General features: G+C 42.6%; 1 protein-coding gene across 1 annotated transcript in view; it reads right to left on the reverse strand.

Annotated features, from left to right (window-relative positions):
* Window positions 1-3,744: 3,744 nt before the first annotated feature.
* The window catches only part of trib1 (tribbles pseudokinase 1), a 33,941-nt gene continuing 19,413 nt past the window's right edge, over window positions 3,745-18,272 (reverse strand). The window contains exon 3 of the mRNA XM_052472927.1: window positions 3,745-6,702. Coding sequence (XP_052328887.1) covers window positions 6,228-6,702 — 475 coding nt within the window. The 3' untranslated portion in view covers window positions 3,745-6,227. The remainder of the gene's footprint in view (window positions 6,703-18,272) is intronic.

The following is an 18,272-nucleotide window of genomic DNA, read 5'->3' on the forward strand; positions in this document are numbered from 1 at the left end:
TTCATTTTGCCTCATCCTGCTCAGCCATACAATTTTTCAATTCCTCATCAAGCCACAGGGATATAACAGTTTTTACAGTCATTTTCTTAATGGGTGCATGCTTATTAGTAACTGGAATAAACAATGCCACGAATGTGTCAAGTGCAGCATCTGTTTGCTCCTCATTACACACAACAGACCAAGAAATATCATTTACATCAACAACATAGGAATCACTACAAAACGTATTGTATGACCTCATACACTATATTAGGCCCAGTCTTTGGAACCTTGTTTTTCTTAGACTACTATATTGTGATCACTACATCCGATGGACCTGGATGCTGCTTTCAAGCACATGTCTGCATCATTAAGCAATCAATTAATCAAATGTATTTATAAAGCCCTTCTTACATCAGCTGATGTCACAAAGTGCCGTACAGAAACCCAGTCTAAAACCCCAAACAGCAAGCAATGCAGGTGTAGAAGCACGGTGGCTCGGAAAAACTCAATTGAAATGCCAGAACCTAGGAAGCAATCTAGAGAGGAACCAGGCTATGAGGGGTGGCCAGTCCTCTTCTGGCTGTGCCGGGTGGAGATTATAACAGAACATGGCCAAGATGTTCATAGATCACCAGCAGGGGTCAAATAATAATAATCACAGTGGTTGTAGAGGGTGCAACAGGTCAGCACCTCAGGAGTAAATGTCAGTTGGCTTTTCATAGCTGATCATTCAGAGTATCTCTACCACTCCTGCTGTCTCTAGAGAGTTGAAAACAGCAGGTCTGGGACAAGGTAGCACGTCCGGTGAACAGGTCAGGGTTCCATAGCCGCAGGCAGAACAGTTGAAACTGGAGCAGCAGCACGACCAGGTGGACTGGACTGAGTCCGTGAGTCAGTGAGTCAGTGAGTCAGTGAGTCAGTGAGTGAGTTAGTCAGACAGACAGACAGACAGACAGACAGACAGACAGACAGACAGACAGACAGACAGACAGACAGACAGACAATGCATACAGACAGATATATTATTATTATAATGAATACTGGACTGGAGGCAGCCAAGAGTCAGACAGAAAATACTTAATAGACTGTGGCCATCCGATGATGAGGCCAAACAGTCAGGACATAACCCCACCCACTTTGCCAAAACACATCCCCACACCACTAGAGGGATATCTTCAACCACCAATTTACTATCCTGAGACACGGCCGAGTATGGCCCACGAAGATCAACCCCCACGGCACGAACCCAAGGGAGGGAACCCGGACAGGAAGACCACGTCAGCGACTCAACCCACTCATGTGGCACACCCCTCCTAGGGACAGCATGGAAGAGCACCAGTAAGGCAGTGACTCAGCCCCTATAATAGGGTTAGAGGCAGAGAATCTCAGTGGAGAGAAGGGAACTGGCCAGGCAGAGACAGCAAGGGTGGTTTGTTGCTTGTGCCTTTCCGTTCACCTTCACACTCCTGGGCCAGACTGCACTCAATCATAGGACCTACTGAAGAGATGAGTCTTCAATAAAGACTTAAAGGTTGATGATTTCATTCCTGTGTTACAGTTTGAAGCTTTTTCTTGAGTGGGCAGCTTGATGAAAGCCAGTCAATATTTAAATCACCCAGAAAATATACTTCTCTGTTGATGTCACATATCATCATCAAGCATTTCACACGTTATCCAGATACTGACTGTCAACACTTGGTGGTCTATAGCAGCTTCCCACCAGAATGGGCTTTAGGGGAGGCAGATGAACCTGTAGCCATATTACTACAACACTATTTAACATTATCCAGATACTGACTGTCTATAGCAGCTTCCCACCAGAATGTCAATCACCACCTTCCGGAGACACCTGAAACCCCACCTCTTCAAGGAATACCTAGGATAGGATAAGTAATCCTTCTCACCCCCCTTTAAGATTTAGATGCACTATTTTAAAGTGACTATTCTACTGGATGTCATAAGGTGAATGCACCAATTTGTAAGTCGCTCTGGATAAGAGCGTCTGCTAAATGACTTAAATGTAAATGTAAATGTAGAATGGGCTTTAGGAGGCAGATGAACCTGAGATCCTCTCTAAGCTTCACAGGAATGTGGTTCTGAATATTAACAGCAATACACCGCCATTGGCATTTCTGTATTTTCTGCAAATGTTTTATTGCTACCACTTTATCATCAAAGGTTTTATCGAAGTGAGTTTCAGAGACAGTCAGAATATACACGTCATCTGTTACGAGCAAGTTATTGATATTATGATTTTGAGCACTTTTCGTCTGTGATTCTTATATGATTTTATTGCTTCACTGGGAAGCTGAGCAGCATTAGATGTGCTCATGTTCTTTATGTTCGTGCAGGGTGAGCTGCAAGCAGTGGACTTCCTGTTAGGGCAAACCGCCTCAATGCTGACTGTATAAATCTGGTTCATAGGCACATGATTACTGCATACAACAGCTGTAGGATCAGCTGAGGCATTCAGGGCAGTTAGAGGGACATACATTAGGTTACTTACATTGTGTCTACCAACACTGCTGGTATAATGTACATTGTGACATCTCAGGGACACAATGGTAGGGATTAACTGAGCTGTGTTTGGGTCATTGATAAGTCATTGTCTCAACGCAGCCTTATAATGCTGTGAGAGGATCTAGGAACCCAAATGATTTGGGTGGATCCCATCCTCCTCATAAAACAACCTTTTTTCCAAAAGGTATTGAAATTGTCAATAAAGTTACTCCCACTGAGCTGCAATAATCACGTAGTTGTGAAGAGAAAGAATTCTGCTAAAGTGTTCAATGCCTCCATTCAGAGAAGGAGAGAAGGACACAGGGCCAGATATGATGGGTCTTTTATTAGTGTCTAGCAGAGAGTCAACCAGCTCTTTAAAATACAGTTTCAACTGTTCAGAACTGCCCTTCATAATGGCATTAAGACCCACATAGACTATGATAGAATTCATGTCCATGTCCTGGCCTAGTAGACACGGGAGCAGCTTAGTAATGTCATTAAGACCCACATAGACTATGATAGAATTCATGTCCATGTCCTGGCCTAGTAGACACGGGAGCAGCTTAGTAATGTCATTTACTCAAGATCCGGGATAAGACTTTGTTTTTGCACCAGGAACGGTCCCATTTCTTACCATGGAGCTGCCCAAAATCATGGCTGGCGAGAAGGACGAGGAAATCCTCCCACTCCCACGATTCACAGGATTCAGAGAACACTTTCTGGATGGACGTGAGGCAGGACAACTTGAGCCCGTTGGTCCCGACGCCTGGTGTCACCAAACAGATGGAGAAGCTCGATCCAGGAGCAGAGACGGAAGGTTCTCGACGTCGACTTCAAAATCATAGGAGTTGTAGGCACTGCGGCCACAGACCCAGGTACCCCCATCGCTGAAGGTGCAGGAAGATCAGGCTCCAGACACAAACACCCCCATCGCTGAAGGTGCAGGAAGATCAGGCTCCAGACACAAACACCCCCATCGCTGAAGGTGCAAGAAGATCAGGTTCCAGGATGGCAAAACTATTCTTTGCTGGTATCCCCTCCGGGCCTCTTGTTGGGAGTGTAGACTGGGAGGCCGTTGTCTTCGTCTTCCCGTGACATGCCACCATCGTTGATTGTCATGCTCCTCTTGCTGTGCTCCTTCGACTACGCTATCAGGAGAGGCAGGAGATATCTCCCGTGGCGAACGAACTCTAGGCATCCAACAAGTGTGTGAGCGGTAGTGTTTGTGTGTGAGTGGAACAATGCAAAATAAACAGAATCTGAATATAAAATATATATTTTATAACATTTCTCCACATACATATTTACATGTTTTTACAATGAATCATATGTCCTCTTTAACCTATGTGGTCAAGCTTTGAGAATGTGCCACAAATACTTCATTCACAGCGCACTATAAATGCTGTGCACGCGTGTCAGTTAAAGTCTGGATCGAGTTTATACGTGGTTCACCCTACGTCAAACAGCTTTTCAGAAGATCACATAAAACAACAGATAATGAAAGGCCTTGCCTAATAAAACCAATAGTTGATTGTAGATTAATTTGGCCAAACGTCATTGAGGAAACACTACCTGGGCCACAACATACGAGAAGAAAATGAGTGCTGGACTGAGCTTTAAAGAGAGGGAACATCACTGTCTTAGTCGGCATCACAAATGGAACCCTACTCCCTATGTAATTCATTACTGTTGACCAGGGCCCATAGGGTGTGGTGTGGTGCCCTATAGAGGTAACAGGCTGCCAAATGGACAGACGAACCATGGTGATGGAGCCATTGAACCTCAGATTTGAAAGGAGGAGCAGTAATCACAGCACAGTTCAGTACTCAACGTAGAAATAGTCCGATATCAGTTCAGTACTCAGGGTAGAAATAGTCAGATCTCAGATCAGTACTCAGCGTAGAAATAGTCCGATATCAGTTCAGTACTCAGCGTAGAAATAGTCAGATCTCAGATCAGTACTCAGCGTAGAAATAGTCCGATATCAGTTCAGTACTCAGCGTAGATATAGTCAGATCTCAGTTCAGTACTCAGCGTAGAAATAGTCCGATATCAGTTCAGTACTCAGCGTAGAAATAGTCCGATATCAGTTCAGTACTCAGCGTAGAAATAGTCTGATATCAGTTCAGTACTCGGCGTAGAAATAGTCCGATATCAGTTCAGTACTCAGGGTAGAAATAGTGAGATTTCAGTTCAGTACTCAGGGTAGAAATAGTGAGATTTCAGTTCAGTACTCAGGGTAGAAATAGACAGATGTCAGTTCAGTACTCAGGGTAGAAATAGTCAGATGTCAGTTCAGTACTCAGCGTAGAAATAGTCTGATATCAGTTCAGTACTCGGCGTAGAAATAGTCCGATATCAGTTCAGTACTCAGGGTAGAAATAGTGAGATTTCAGTTCAGTACTCAGGGTAGAAATAGTGAGATTTCAGTTCAGTACTCAGGGTAGAAATAGACAGATGTCAGTTCAGTACTCAGGGTAGAAATAGTCTATCAGTTCAGTACTCAGCGTAGAAATAGACAGATGTCAATTCAGTACTCAGCGTAGAAATAGTCTGATATCAGTTCAGTACTCAGCGTAGAAATAGTCAGATGTCAGTTCAGTACTCAGGGTAGAAATAGACAGATCTCAGATCAGTACTCAGCGTAGAAATAGACAGATGTCAGTTCAGTACTCAGGGTAGAAATAGACAGATCTCAGATCAGTACTCAGCGTAGAAATAGACAGATGTCAGTTCAGTACTCAGGGTAGAAATAGTCAGATGTCAGTTCAGTACTCAGGGTAGAAATAGACAGATCTCAGATCAGTACTCAGCGTAGAAATAGACAGATGTCAGTTCAGTACTCAGGGTAGAAATAGACAGATCTCAGATCAGTACTCAGCGTAGAAATAGACAGATGTCAGTTCAGTACTCAGGGTAGAAATAGTCAGATGTCAGTTCAGTACTCAGGGTAGAAATAGACAGATCTCAGATCAGTACTCAGCGTAGAAATAGTCTGATATCAGTTCAGTACTCAGCGTAGAAATAGTCAGATGTCAGTTCAGTACTCAGGGTAGAAATAGTCCGATATCAGTTCAGTACTCAGGGTAGAAATAGTGAGATGTCAGTTCAGTACTCAGGGTAGAAATAGTCAGATATCAGTTCAGTACTCAGCGTAGAAATAGACAGATGTCAGTTCAGTACTCAGTGTAGAAATAGACAGATGTCAGTTCAGTACTCAGCGTAGAAATAGTCTGATATCAGTTCAGTACTCAGCGTAGAAATAGTCTGATATCAGTTCAGTACTCAGCGTAGTAATAGACAGATGTCAGTTCAGTACTCAGGGTAGAAATAGACAGATGTCAGTTCAGTACTCAGGGTACAAATATACACTTTCCCACACCTCTATTAGCCCCTGAGTTTCTACTCTGTTATTCCCTCAGCTATTTACCAAAACAGTGTCAGGGTGTCGGTTTGAACAGCAGATTGTATCTCTAATCTACTCTAATAAAACATCGTCATGTGACGGTGAGCTGGTTTTTAGCACCAAATTACTTCTTGTGAACACACACAACTCACAATGATGGTGGAGTACTTCACACAATTCCCTTAATCTAACACACATAGATGAAACACTATTATAGACCATTATCCAAAAACAAATGGAAATAAAAATGTAAACCCTCTTGAAGGTAACATTTGAGCATGTTTTGGTCCGATTCCACTCGAGGGGTTGAGTTAGTCACGGTGACGCATCCCATCGATCAACAGAACAGATCATCCTCCTCTTCCACATCACAGGAAGGCACTGTCTGTTCCACTGAGCCCACTTCCTGTTCACTGACCCCTGTTTCCTGTCCGTTGGCGGCGGTGGTGTGGAACCACGGATGGATAAGCACCTCGGCGGCAGTCAGTCTGTCCCACGGTTCTTTCCTCAGCAGGGATCGCAGCAGGCACTTGGCCCGGGGAGAGAGGCTCTCGGGTAGGCAGCAATGGCCCCGGCGGATCTTGGAGAAGAGGGTAGCTGGGTCTGGGTCGTGGAAAGGGTAGCGTCCCACCAGCATAGTGTAGAGCATCACCCCTAGGGACCAGACGTCCGCCTGCTTCCCGGAGTAGGAGCTGGAGCCGTTCAGGATCTCTGGGCTGATATAGGCTGGGCAGCCATAGGTGTATGACATGGAGTCATCTTCTCCTTCTAGAACCCTGCAGTCCTCCAGGCCTTCCAGCTTCACATGGGTCCTACAGGATAGAAAGAGCATGAGTTGGTTATTAACAGAGAGGGCGAAGCAAGAGGCTCCACTCACATTAAAATCTGTCCACGCGAATATACAGCGATAAGGAGACCAAGAGGGTATTTTTTTGTATGGAGGTCTATGAGAGAGTGTCGGATTTGGTCAACAAAAATTGTGATTGCTAATTTGCTAAGTGAGACTTATTTGATCAAATATAAGTTCCGTAATGTTTATCTTGTTACGAATGTACTGATATAAGTGGATGTACGTGGCATCTCGGCAACTTTGAGAAATCTATTTTATATTGGAGTCTGTTGTTCACACGCGTATCTGCCCTCTCACTGGCTAGAATGTTCCCACCTGATCTCACTTCCTCCCACTGCTCCCAAGCAACTGCTTGCTAATGTTAGGATTATGGTTATACTAATGGTTAGGTTTAGTACTAGGGTAATAGTTAAGTTTAGGATAAGGGTTAAGATTAGGGTTAGAGCTAGATACTATATATACAAAAGAATGTTGATACCCCTTCAAATTAGTGGAGTTGACTATTTCAACCCATTGCTGACAGGTGTATAAAATCAAGCACACAGCCATGCAATCTCCATAGTAAACATAGGCAGCAGAATGACATTACTGAAGAGCTCAGTGACTTTCAACGTGACACCGTCATAGGATACCACTTTTCTAACAAGTCAGTTTGTCAAATATCTTCCCTTTTAGAGCTGCCCCGGTCAACTGTAAGTGCTGTTATTGTAACGTGGAAACATCTAGGAGCAACAAAAGCTCAACCGCTAAGTGGTAGGCTGCAAAAGCTGTCCTTGGTTGCAATACTCACTACCGAGTTCCAAACTGCCTCTGAAAGCAACATCAGCACAATAACTGTTCGTCTGGGTGTCATGAAATGGGTTTCCATGGCTGAGCAGCACACAAGACTAAGATCACCATGCGCAATGCCAAGTGTCGGCTGGAGTGGTGTAAAGCTCGCCGCCATTGGACTCTGGAGCAGTGGAAATGTATTCTCTGGAGTGATGAATCACGCTTCACCATCTGGCAGTCCAAAGGACAAATCTGGGTTTGGCGGATGCCAGAAGAACGCTACCTGCCCGGATTCATAGTGCCAACTGTAAAGTTTGGTGGATGAGGAATAATGGTTGTTTTTCAAGGTTTGGGCTAGGCCCCTTAGCTCAAGTGAAGGGAAATCTTAATGCTACAGCATACAATGACATTCTAGACAATTCTGTGCCTCCAACTTTGTGGAAACAGTTTGGGGAAGGCCCTTTCCTGTTTCCGCATGACAATGGCCCTCATGCACAAAGCGAGTTCCGTACAGAAATGGTTTGTCAAGATCGGTGTGGAAGAACTTGACTGGCCTGCGCAGAGCCCTGACCTGAACCCCATCAAACAACTTTGGGATGAATTGGAACGCTGACCGTGAGCCTAATCGCCCAACATCAGTGCCCGACCCCACTAATGCTTTTTTTGTTTTAATGGAAGCAATGTTCTAACATCTAGTGGAAAGTCCTTCTCAAAAGAGTGGAGGCTGTTATAGCAGCAATGTTCTAACATCTAGTGGAAAGTCCTTCTCAAAAGAGTGGAGGCTATTATAGCAGCAATGTTCCTACATCTAGTGGAAAGTCCTTCTCAAAAGAGTGGAGGCTGTTATAGCAGCAATGTTCCAACATCTAGTGGAAAGTCCTTCTCAAAAGAGTGGAGGCTGTTATAGCAGCAATGTTCCAACATCTAGTGGAAAGTCCTTATCAGAAGAGTGGAGGCTATTATAGCAGCAATGTTCCTACATCTAGTGGAAAGTCCTTCTCAAAAGAGTGGAGGCTATTATAGCAGCAATGTTCCAACATCTAGTGGAGTCCTTCTCAAAAGAGTGGAGGCTATTATAGCAGCAATGTTCCAACATCTAGTGGAAAGTCCTTCTCAAAAGAGTGGAGGCTGTTATAGCAGCAATGTTCCAACATCTAGTGGAAAGTCCTTCTCAAAATAGTGGAGGCTATTATAGCAGCAATGTTCCAACATCTAGTGGAAAGTCCTTCTCAAAAGAGTGGAGGCTATTATAGCAGCAATGTTCCAACATCTAGTGGAAAGTCCTTCTCAAAAGAGTGGAGGCTATTATAGCAGCAATGTTCCAACATCTAGTGGAAAGTCCTTATCAGAAGAGTGGAGGCTATTATAGCAGCAATGTTCCTACATCTAGTGGAAAGTCCTTCTCAAAAGAGTGGAGGCTGTTATAGCAGCAATGTTCCAACATCTAGTGGAAAGTCCTTCTCAAAATAGTGGAGGCTATTATAGCAGCAATGTTCCAACATCTAGTGGAAAGTCCTTCTCAAAAGAGTGGAGGCTATTATAGCAGCAATGTTCCAACATCTAGTGGAAAGTCCTTCTCAAAATAGTGGAGGCTATTATAGCAGCAATGTTCCAACATCTAGTGGAAAGTCCTTCTCAAAAGAGTGGAGGCTATTATAGCAGCAATGTTTCAACATCTAGTGGAAAGTCCTTCTCAAAAGAGTGGAGGCTATTATAGCAGCAATGTTCCAACATCTAGTGGAAAGTCCTTCTCAAAAGAGTGGAGGCTATTATAGCAGCAATGTTTCAACATCTAGTGGAAAGTCCTTCTCAAAAGAGTGGAGGCTATTATAGCAGCAATGTTCCAACATCTAGTGGAAAGTCCTTATCAGAAGAGTGGAGGCTATTATAGCAGCAATGTTCCTACATCTAGTGGAAAGTCCTTCTCAAAAGAGTGGAGGCTATTATAGCAGCAATGTTCCAACATCTAGTGGAGTCCTTCTCAAAAGAGTGGAGGCTATTATAGCAGCAATGTTCCAACATCTAGTGGAAAGTCCTTCTCAAAAGAGTGGAGGCTATTATAGCAGCAATGTTCCAACATCTAGTGGAAAGTCCTTCTCAAAATAGTGGAGGCTATTATAGCAGCAATGTTCCAACATCTAGTGGAAAGTCCTTCTCAAAATAGTGGAGGCTATTATAGCAGCAATGTTCCAACATCTAGTGGAAAGTCCTTCTCAAAAGAGTGGAGGCTATTATAGCAGCAATGTTCCAACATCTAGTGGAAAGTCCTTCTCAAAAGAGTGGAGGCTATTATAGCAGCAATGTTCCAACATCTAGTGGAAAGTCCTTCTCAAAAGAGTGGAGGCTATTATAGCAGCAATGTTCCAACATCTAGTGGAAAGTCCTTATCAAAAGAGTGGAGGCTATTATAGCAGCAATGTTCCAACATCTAGTGGAAAGTCCTTCTCAAAAGAGTGGAGGCTATTATAGCAGCAATGTTCCAACATCTAGTGGAAAGTCCTTCTCAAAAGAGTGGAGGCTATTATAGCAGCAATGTTCCAACATCTAGTGGAAAGTCCTTCTCAAAAGAGTGGAGGCTATTATAGCAGCAATGTTCCAACATCTAGTGGAAAGTCCTTCTCAAAAGAGTGGAGGCTATTATAGCAGCAATGTTCCAACATCTAGTGGAAAGTCCTTCTCTAAAGAGTGGAGGCTATTATAGCAGCAATGTTCCAACATCTAGTGGAAAGTCCTTATCAAAAGAGTGGAGGCTATTATAGCAGCAATGTTCCAACATCTAGTGGAAAGTCCTTCTCAAAAGAGTGGAGGCTATTATAGCAGCAATGTTCCAACATCTAGTGGAAAGTCCTTCTCAAAAGAGTGGAGGCTGTTATAGCAGCAATGTTCCAACATCTAGTGGAAAGTCCTTCTCAAAAGAGTGGAGGCTATTATAGCAGCAATGTTCCAACATCTAGTGGAAAGTCCTTCTCAAAAGAGTGGAGGCTGTTATAGCAGCAATGTTCCAACATCTAGTGGAAAGTCCTTATCAAAATAGTGGAGGCTATTATAGCAGCAATGTTCCAACATCTAGTGGAAAGTCCTTCTCAAAAGAGTGGAGGCTATTATAGCAGCAATGTTCCAACATCTAGTGGAAAGTCCTTCTCAAAAGAGTGGAGGCTATTATAGCAGCAATGTTCCAACATCTAGTGGAAAGTCCTTCTCTAAAGAGTGGAGGCTATTATAGCAGCAATGTTCCAACATCTAGTGGAAAGTCCTTATCAAAAGAGTGGAGGCTATTATAGCAGCAATGTTCCAACATCTAGTGGAAAGTCCTTCTCAAAAGAGTGGAGGCTATTATAGCAGCAATGTTCCAACATCTAGTGGAAAGTCCTTCTCAAAAGAGTGGAGGCTGTTATAGCAGCAATGTTCCAACATCTAGTGGAAAGTCCTTCTCAAAAGAGTGGAGGCTATTATAGCAGCAATGTTCCAACATCTAGTGGAAAGTCCTTCTCAAAAGAGTGGAGGCTGTTATAGCAGCAATGTTCCAACATCTAGTGGAAAGTCCTTATCAAAATAGTGGAGGCTATTATAGCAGCAATGTTCCAACATCTAGTGGAAAGTCCTTCTCAAAAGAGTGGAGGCTATTATAGCAGCAATGTTACAACATCTAGTGGAAAGTCCTTCTCAAAAGAGTGGAGGCTGTTATAGCAGCAATGTTCTAACATCTAGTGGAAAGTCCTTCTCAAAAGAGTGGAGGCTATTATAGCAGCAATGTTCCTACATCTAGTGGAAAGTCCTTCTCAAAAGAGTGGAGGCTGTTATAGCAGCAATGTTCCAACATCTAGTGGAAAGTCCTTCTCAAAAGAGTGGAGGCTGTTATAGCAGCAATGTTCCAACATCTAGTGGAAAGCCTTCTCAAAAGAGTGGAGGCTATTATAGCAGCAATGTTCCAACATCTAGTGGAAAGTCCTTATCAAAAGAGTGGAGGCTGTTATAGCAGCAATGTTCCAACATCTAGTGGAAAGTCCTTATCAAAATAGTGGAGGCTATTATAGCAGCAATGTTCCAACATCTAGTGGAAAGTCCTTCTCAAAAGAGTGGAGGCTATTATAGCAGCAATGTTCCAACATCTAGTGGAAAGTCCTTCTCAAAAGAGTGGAGGCTATTATAGCAGCAATGTTCCAACATCTAGTGGAAAGTCCTTCTCTAAAGAGTGGAGGCTATTATAGCAGCAATGTTCCAACATCTAGTGGAAAGTCCTTATCAAAAGAGTGGAGGCTATTATAGCAGCAATGTTCCAACATCTAGTGGAAAGTCCTTCTCAAAAGAGTGGAGGCTATTATAGCAGCAATGTTCCAACATCTAGTGGAAAGTCCTTCTCAAAAGAGTGGAGGCTGTTATAGCAGCAATGTTCCAACATCTAGTGGAAAGTCCTTCTCAAAAGAGTGGAGGCTATTATAGCAGCAATGTTCCAACATCTAGTGGAAAGTCCTTCTCAAAAGAGTGGAGGCTGTTATAGCAGCAATGTTCCAACATCTAGTGGAAAGTCCTTATCAAAATAGTGGAGGCTATTATAGCAGCAATGTTCCAACATCTAGTGGAAAGTCCTTCTCAAAAGAGTGGAGGCTATTATAGCAGCAATGTTACAACATCTAGTGGAAAGTCCTTCTCAAAAGAGTGGAGGCTGTTATAGCAGCAATGTTCCAACATCTAGTGGAAAGTCCTTCTCAAAAGAGTGGAGGCTATTATAGCAGCAATGTTCCAACATCTAGTGGAAAGTCCTTCTCAAAAGAGTGGAGGCTATTATAGCAGCAATGTTCCAACATCTAGTGGAAAGTCCTTCTCAAAAGAGTGGAGGCTATTATAGCAGCAATGTTCCAACATCTAGTGGAAAGTCCTTATCAGAAGAGTGGAGGCTATTATAGCAGCAATGTTCCTACATCTAGTGGAAAGTCCTTCTCAAAAGAGTGGAGGCTGTTATAGCAGCAATGTTCCAACATCTAGTGGAAAGTCCTTCTCAAAATAGTGGAGGCTATTATAGCAGCAATGTTCCAACATCTAGTGGAAAGTCCTTCTCAAAAGAGTGGAGGCTATTATAGCAGCAATGTTCCAACATCTAGTGGAAAGTCCTTCTCAAAAGAGTGGAGGCTATTATAGCAGCAATGTTCCAACATCTAGTGGAAAGTCCTTCTCAAAAGAGTGGAGGCTATTATAGCAGCAATGTTCCAACATCTAGTGGAAAGTCCTTCTCAAAAGAGTGGAGGCTATTATAGCAGCAATGTTTCAACATCTAGTGGAAAGTCCTTCTCAAAAGAGTGGAGGCTATTATAGCAGCAATGTTCCAACATCTAGTGGAAAGTCCTTATCAGAAGAGTGGAGGCTATTATAGCAGCAATGTTCCTACATCTAGTGGAAAGTCCTTCTCAAAAGAGTGGAGGCTATTATAGCAGCAATGTTCCAACATCTAGTGGAGTCCTTCTCAAAAGAGTGGAGGCTATTATAGCAGCAATGTTCCAACATCTAGTGGAAAGTCCTTCTCAAAAGAGTGGAGGCTATTATAGCAGCAATGTTCCAACATCTAGTGGAAAGTCCTTCTCAAAATAGTGGAGGCTATTATAGCAGCAATGTTCCAACATCTAGTGGAAAGTCCTTCTCAAAATAGTGGAGGCTATTATAGCAGCAATGTTCCAACATCTAGTGGAAAGTCCTTATCAGAAGAGTGGAGGCTATTATAGCAGCAATGTTCCTACATCTAGTGGAAAGTCCTTCTCAAAAGAGTGGAGGCTATTATAGCAGCAATGTTCCAACATCTAGTGGAGTCCTTCTCAAAAGAGTGGAGGCTATTATAGCAGCAATGTTCCAACATCTAGTGGAAAGTCCTTCTCAAAAGAGTGGAGGCTATTATAGCAGCAATGTTCCAACATCTAGTGGAAAGTCCTTCTCAAAATAGTGGAGGCTATTATAGCAGCAATGTTCCAACATCTAGTGGAAAGTCCTTCTCAAAATAGTGGAGGCTATTATAGCAGCAATGTTCCAACATCTAGTGGAAAGTCCTTCTCAAAAGAGTGGAGGCTATTATAGCAGCAATGTTCCAACATCTAGTGGAAAGTCCTTCTCAAAAGAGTGGAGGCTATTATAGCAGCAATGTTCCAACATCTAGTGGAAAGTCCTTCTCAAAAGAGTGGAGGCTATTATAGCAGCAATGTTCCAACATCTAGTGGAAAGTCCTTATCAAAAGAGTGGAGGCTATTATAGCAGCAATGTTCCAACATCTAGTGGAAAGTCCTTCTCAAAAGAGTGGAGGCTATTATAGCAGCAATGTTCCAACATCTAGTGGAAAGTCCTTCTCAAAAGAGTGGAGGCTATTATAGCAGCAATGTTCCAACATCTAGTGGAAAGTCCTTCTCAAAAGAGTGGAGGCTATTATAGCAGCAATGTTCCAACATCTAGTGGAAAGTCCTTCTCAAAAGAGTGGAGGCTATTATAGCAGCAATGTTCCAACATCTAGTGGAAAGTCCTTCTCTAAAGAGTGGAGGCTATTATAGCAGCAATGTTCCAACATCTAGTGGAAAGTCCTTATCAAAAGAGTGGAGGCTATTATAGCAGCAATGTTCCAACATCTAGTGGAAAGTCCTTCTCAAAAGAGTGGAGGCTATTATAGCAGCAATGTTCCAACATCTAGTGGAAAGTCCTTCTCAAAAGAGTGGAGGCTGTTATAGCAGCAATGTTCCAACATCTAGTGGAAAGTCCTTCTCAAAAGAGTGGAGGCTATTATAGCAGCAATGTTCCAACATCTAGTGGAAAGTCCTTCTCAAAAGAGTGGAGGCTGTTATAGCAGCAATGTTCCAACATCTAGTGGAAAGTCCTTATCAAAATAGTGGAGGCTATTATAGCAGCAATGTTCCAACATCTAGTGGAAAGTCCTTCTCAAAAGAGTGGAGGCTATTATAGCAGCAATGTTCCAACATCTAGTGGAAAGTCCTTCTCAAAAGAGTGGAGGCTATTATAGCAGCAATGTTCCAACATCTAGTGGAAAGTCCTTCTCTAAAGAGTGGAGGCTATTATAGCAGCAATGTTCCAACATCTAGTGGAAAGTCCTTATCAAAAGAGTGGAGGCTATTATAGCAGCAATGTTCCAACATCTAGTGGAAAGTCCTTCTCAAAAGAGTGGAGGCTATTATAGCAGCAATGTTCCAACATCTAGTGGAAAGTCCTTCTCAAAAGAGTGGAGGCTGTTATAGCAGCAATGTTCCAACATCTAGTGGAAAGTCCTTCTCAAAAGAGTGGAGGCTATTATAGCAGCAATGTTCCAACATCTAGTGGAAAGTCCTTCTCAAAAGAGTGGAGGCTGTTATAGCAGCAATGTTCCAACATCTAGTGGAAAGTCCTTATCAAAATAGTGGAGGCTATTATAGCAGCAATGTTCCAACATCTAGTGGAAAGTCCTTCTCAAAAGAGTGGAGGCTATTATAGCAGCAATGTTACAACATCTAGTGGAAAGTCCTTCTCAAAAGAGTGGAGGCTGTTATAGCAGCAATGTTCCAACATCTAGTGGAAAGTCCTTCTCAAAAGAGTGGAGGCTATTATAGCAGCAATGTTCCAACATCTAGTGGAAAGTCCTTCTCAAAAGAGTGGAGGCTATTATAGCAGCAATGTTCCAACATCTAGTGGAAAGTCCTTCTCAAAAGAGTGGAGGCTATTATAGCAGCAATGTTCCAACATCTAGTGGAAAGTCCTTCTCAAAGAGTGGAGGCTATTATAGCAGCAATGTTCCAACATCTAGTGGAAAGTCCTTCTCAAAAGAGTGGAGGCTGTTATAGCAGCAATGTTCCAACATCTAGTGGAAAGTCCTTCTCAAAATAGTGGAGGCTATTATAGCAGCAATGTTCCAACATCTAGTGGAAAGTCCTTCTCAAAAGAGTGGAGGCTATTATAGCAGCAATGTTCCAACATCTAGTGGAAAGTCCTTCTCAAAAGAGTGGAGGCTATTATAGCAGCAATGTTCCAACATCTAGTGGAAAGTCCTTCTCAAAAGAGTGGAGGCTATTATAGCAGCAATGTTCCAACATCTAGTGGAAAGTCCTTCTCAAAAGAGTGGAGGCTATTATAGCAGCAATGTTCCAACATCTAGTGGAAAGTCCTTCTCAAAGGAGTGGAGGCTATTATAGCAGCAATGTTCCAACATCTAGTGGAAAGTCCTTATCAAAGAGTGGAGGCTATTATAGGCAATGTTCCTACATCTAGTGGAAAGTCCTTCTCAAAAGAGTGTATTATAGCAGCAATGTTCCAACATCTAGTGGAAAGTCTTTCTCAAAAGAGTGGAGGCCATTATAGCAGCAATGTTCCAACATCTAGTGGAAAGTCCTTCTCAAAATAGTGGAGGCTATTATAGCAGCAATGTTCTAACATCTAGTGGAAAGTCCTTCTCAAAATAGTGGAGGCTATTATAGCAGCAATGTTCCAACATCTAGTGGAAAGTCCTTCTCAAAATAGTGGAGGCTATTATAGCAGCAATGTTCCAACATCTAGTGGAAAGTCCTTCTCAAAAGAGTGGAGGCTATTATAGCAGCAATGTTCCAACATCTAGTGGAAAGTCCTTCTCAAAAGAGTGGAGGCTATTATAGCAGCAATGTTCCAACATCTAGTGGAAAGTCCTTCTCAAAAGAGTGGAGGCTATTCTAGTGGAAAGTCCTTATCAAAAGAGTGGAGGCTATTATAGCAGCAATGTTCCAACATCTAGTGGAAAGTCCTTCTCAAAATAGTGGAGGCTATTATAGCAGCAATGTTCCAACATCTAGTGGAAAGCCTTCTCAAAAGAGTTATTATAGCAGCAATGTTCCAACATCTAGTGGAAAATCCTTCTCAAAAGAGTGGAGGATATTATAGCAGCAATGTTCCAACATCTAGTGGAAAGTCCTTCTCAAAAGAGTGGAGGCTATTATAGCAGCAATGTTCCAACATCTAGTGGAAAGTCCTTATCAAAAGAGTGGAGGCTATTATAGCAGCAATGTTCCAACATCTAGTGGAAAGTCCTTCTCAAAAGAGTGGAGGCTATTATAGCAGCAATGTTCCAACATCTAGTGGAAAGTCCTTCTCAAAAGAGTGGAGGCTATTATAGCAGCAATGTTCCAACATTAGTGGAAAGTCCTTATCAAAAGAGTGGAGGCTATTATAGCAGCAATGTTCCAACATCTAGTGGAAAGTCCTTCTCAAAAGAGTGGAGGCTATTATAGCAGCAATGTTCCAACATCTATGGAAAGTCTTCTCTAGAGTGGAGGCTATTATAGCAGCAATGTTCCAACATCTAGTGGAAAGTCCTTAAAAAGAGTGGAGGCTATTATAGCAGCAATGTTCCAACATCTAGTGGAAAGTCCTTCTCAAAAGAGTGGAGGCTATTATAGCAGCAATGTTCCAACATCTAGTGGAAAGTCCTTCTCAAAAGAGTGGAGGCTGTTAAAGCAATGTTCCAACATCTAGTGGAAAGTCCTTCTCAAAAGAGTGGAGGCTATTATAGCAGCAATGTTCCAACATCTAGTGGAAAGTCCTTCTCAAAAGAGTGGAGGCTGTTATAGCAGCAATGTTCCAACATCTAGTGGAAAGTCCTTATCAAAATAGTGGAGGCTATTATAGCAGCAATGTTCCAACATCTAGTGGAAAGTCCTTCTCAAAAGAGTGGAGGCTGTTATAGCAGCAATGTTCCAACATCTAGTGGAAAGTCCTTCTCAAAAGAGTGGAGGCTGTTATAGCAGCAATGTTCCAACATCTAGTGGAAAGTCCTTCTCAAAAGAGTGGAGGCTATTATAGCAGCAATGTTCCAACATCTAGTGGAAAGTCCTTCTCAAAAGAGTGGAGGCTATTATAGCAGCAATGTTCCAACATCTAGTGGAAAGTCCTTCTCAAAAGAGTGGAGGCTATTATAGCAGCAATGTTCCAACATCTAGTGGAAAGTCCTTCTCAAAAGAGTGGAGGCTATTATAGCAGCAATGTTCCAACATCTAGTGGAAAGTCCTTCTCAAAAGAGTGGAGGCTATTATAGCAGCAATGTTCCAACATCTAGTGGAAAGTCCTTCTCAAAAGAGTGGAGGCTATTATAGCAGCAATGTTCCAACATCTAGTGGAAAGTCCTTCTCAAAAGAGTGGAGGCTATTATAGCAGCAATGTTCCAACATCTAGTGGAAAGTCCTTCTCAAAATAGTGGAGGCTATTATAGCAGCAATGTTCCAACATCTAGTGGAAAGTCCTTCTCAAAATAGTGGAGGCTATTATAGCAGCAATGTTCCAACATCTAGTGGAAAGTCCTTCTCAAAATAGTGGAGGCTATTATAGCAGCAATGTTCCAACATCTAGTGGAAAGTCCTTATCAAAAGAGTGGAGGCTGTTATAGCAGCAATGTTCCAACATCTAGTGGAAAGTCCTTATCAAAATAGTGGAGGCTATTATAGCAGCAATGTTCCAACATCTAGTGGAAAGTCCTTCTCAAAAGAGTGGAGGCTATTATAGCAGCAATGTTCTAACATCTAGTGGAAAGTCCTTCTCAAAAGAGTGGAGGCTGTTATAGCAGCAATGTTCTAACATCTAGTGGAAAGTCCTTCTCAAAAGAGTGGAGGCTATTATAGCAGCAATGTTCCAACATCTAGTGGAAAGTCCTTCTCAAAAGAGTGGAGGCTGTTATAGCAGCAATGTTCCAACATCTAGTGGAAAGTCCTTCTCAAAAGAGTGGAGGCTATTATAGCAGCAATGTTCCAACATCTAGTGGAAAGTCCTTCTCAAAATAGTGGAGGC

This window comes from Oncorhynchus keta, chromosome 20 (assembly GCF_023373465.1).
Source record: "Oncorhynchus keta strain PuntledgeMale-10-30-2019 chromosome 20, Oket_V2, whole genome shotgun sequence".
Classification (NCBI taxonomy): domain Eukaryota; kingdom Metazoa; phylum Chordata; class Actinopteri; order Salmoniformes; family Salmonidae; genus Oncorhynchus; species Oncorhynchus keta.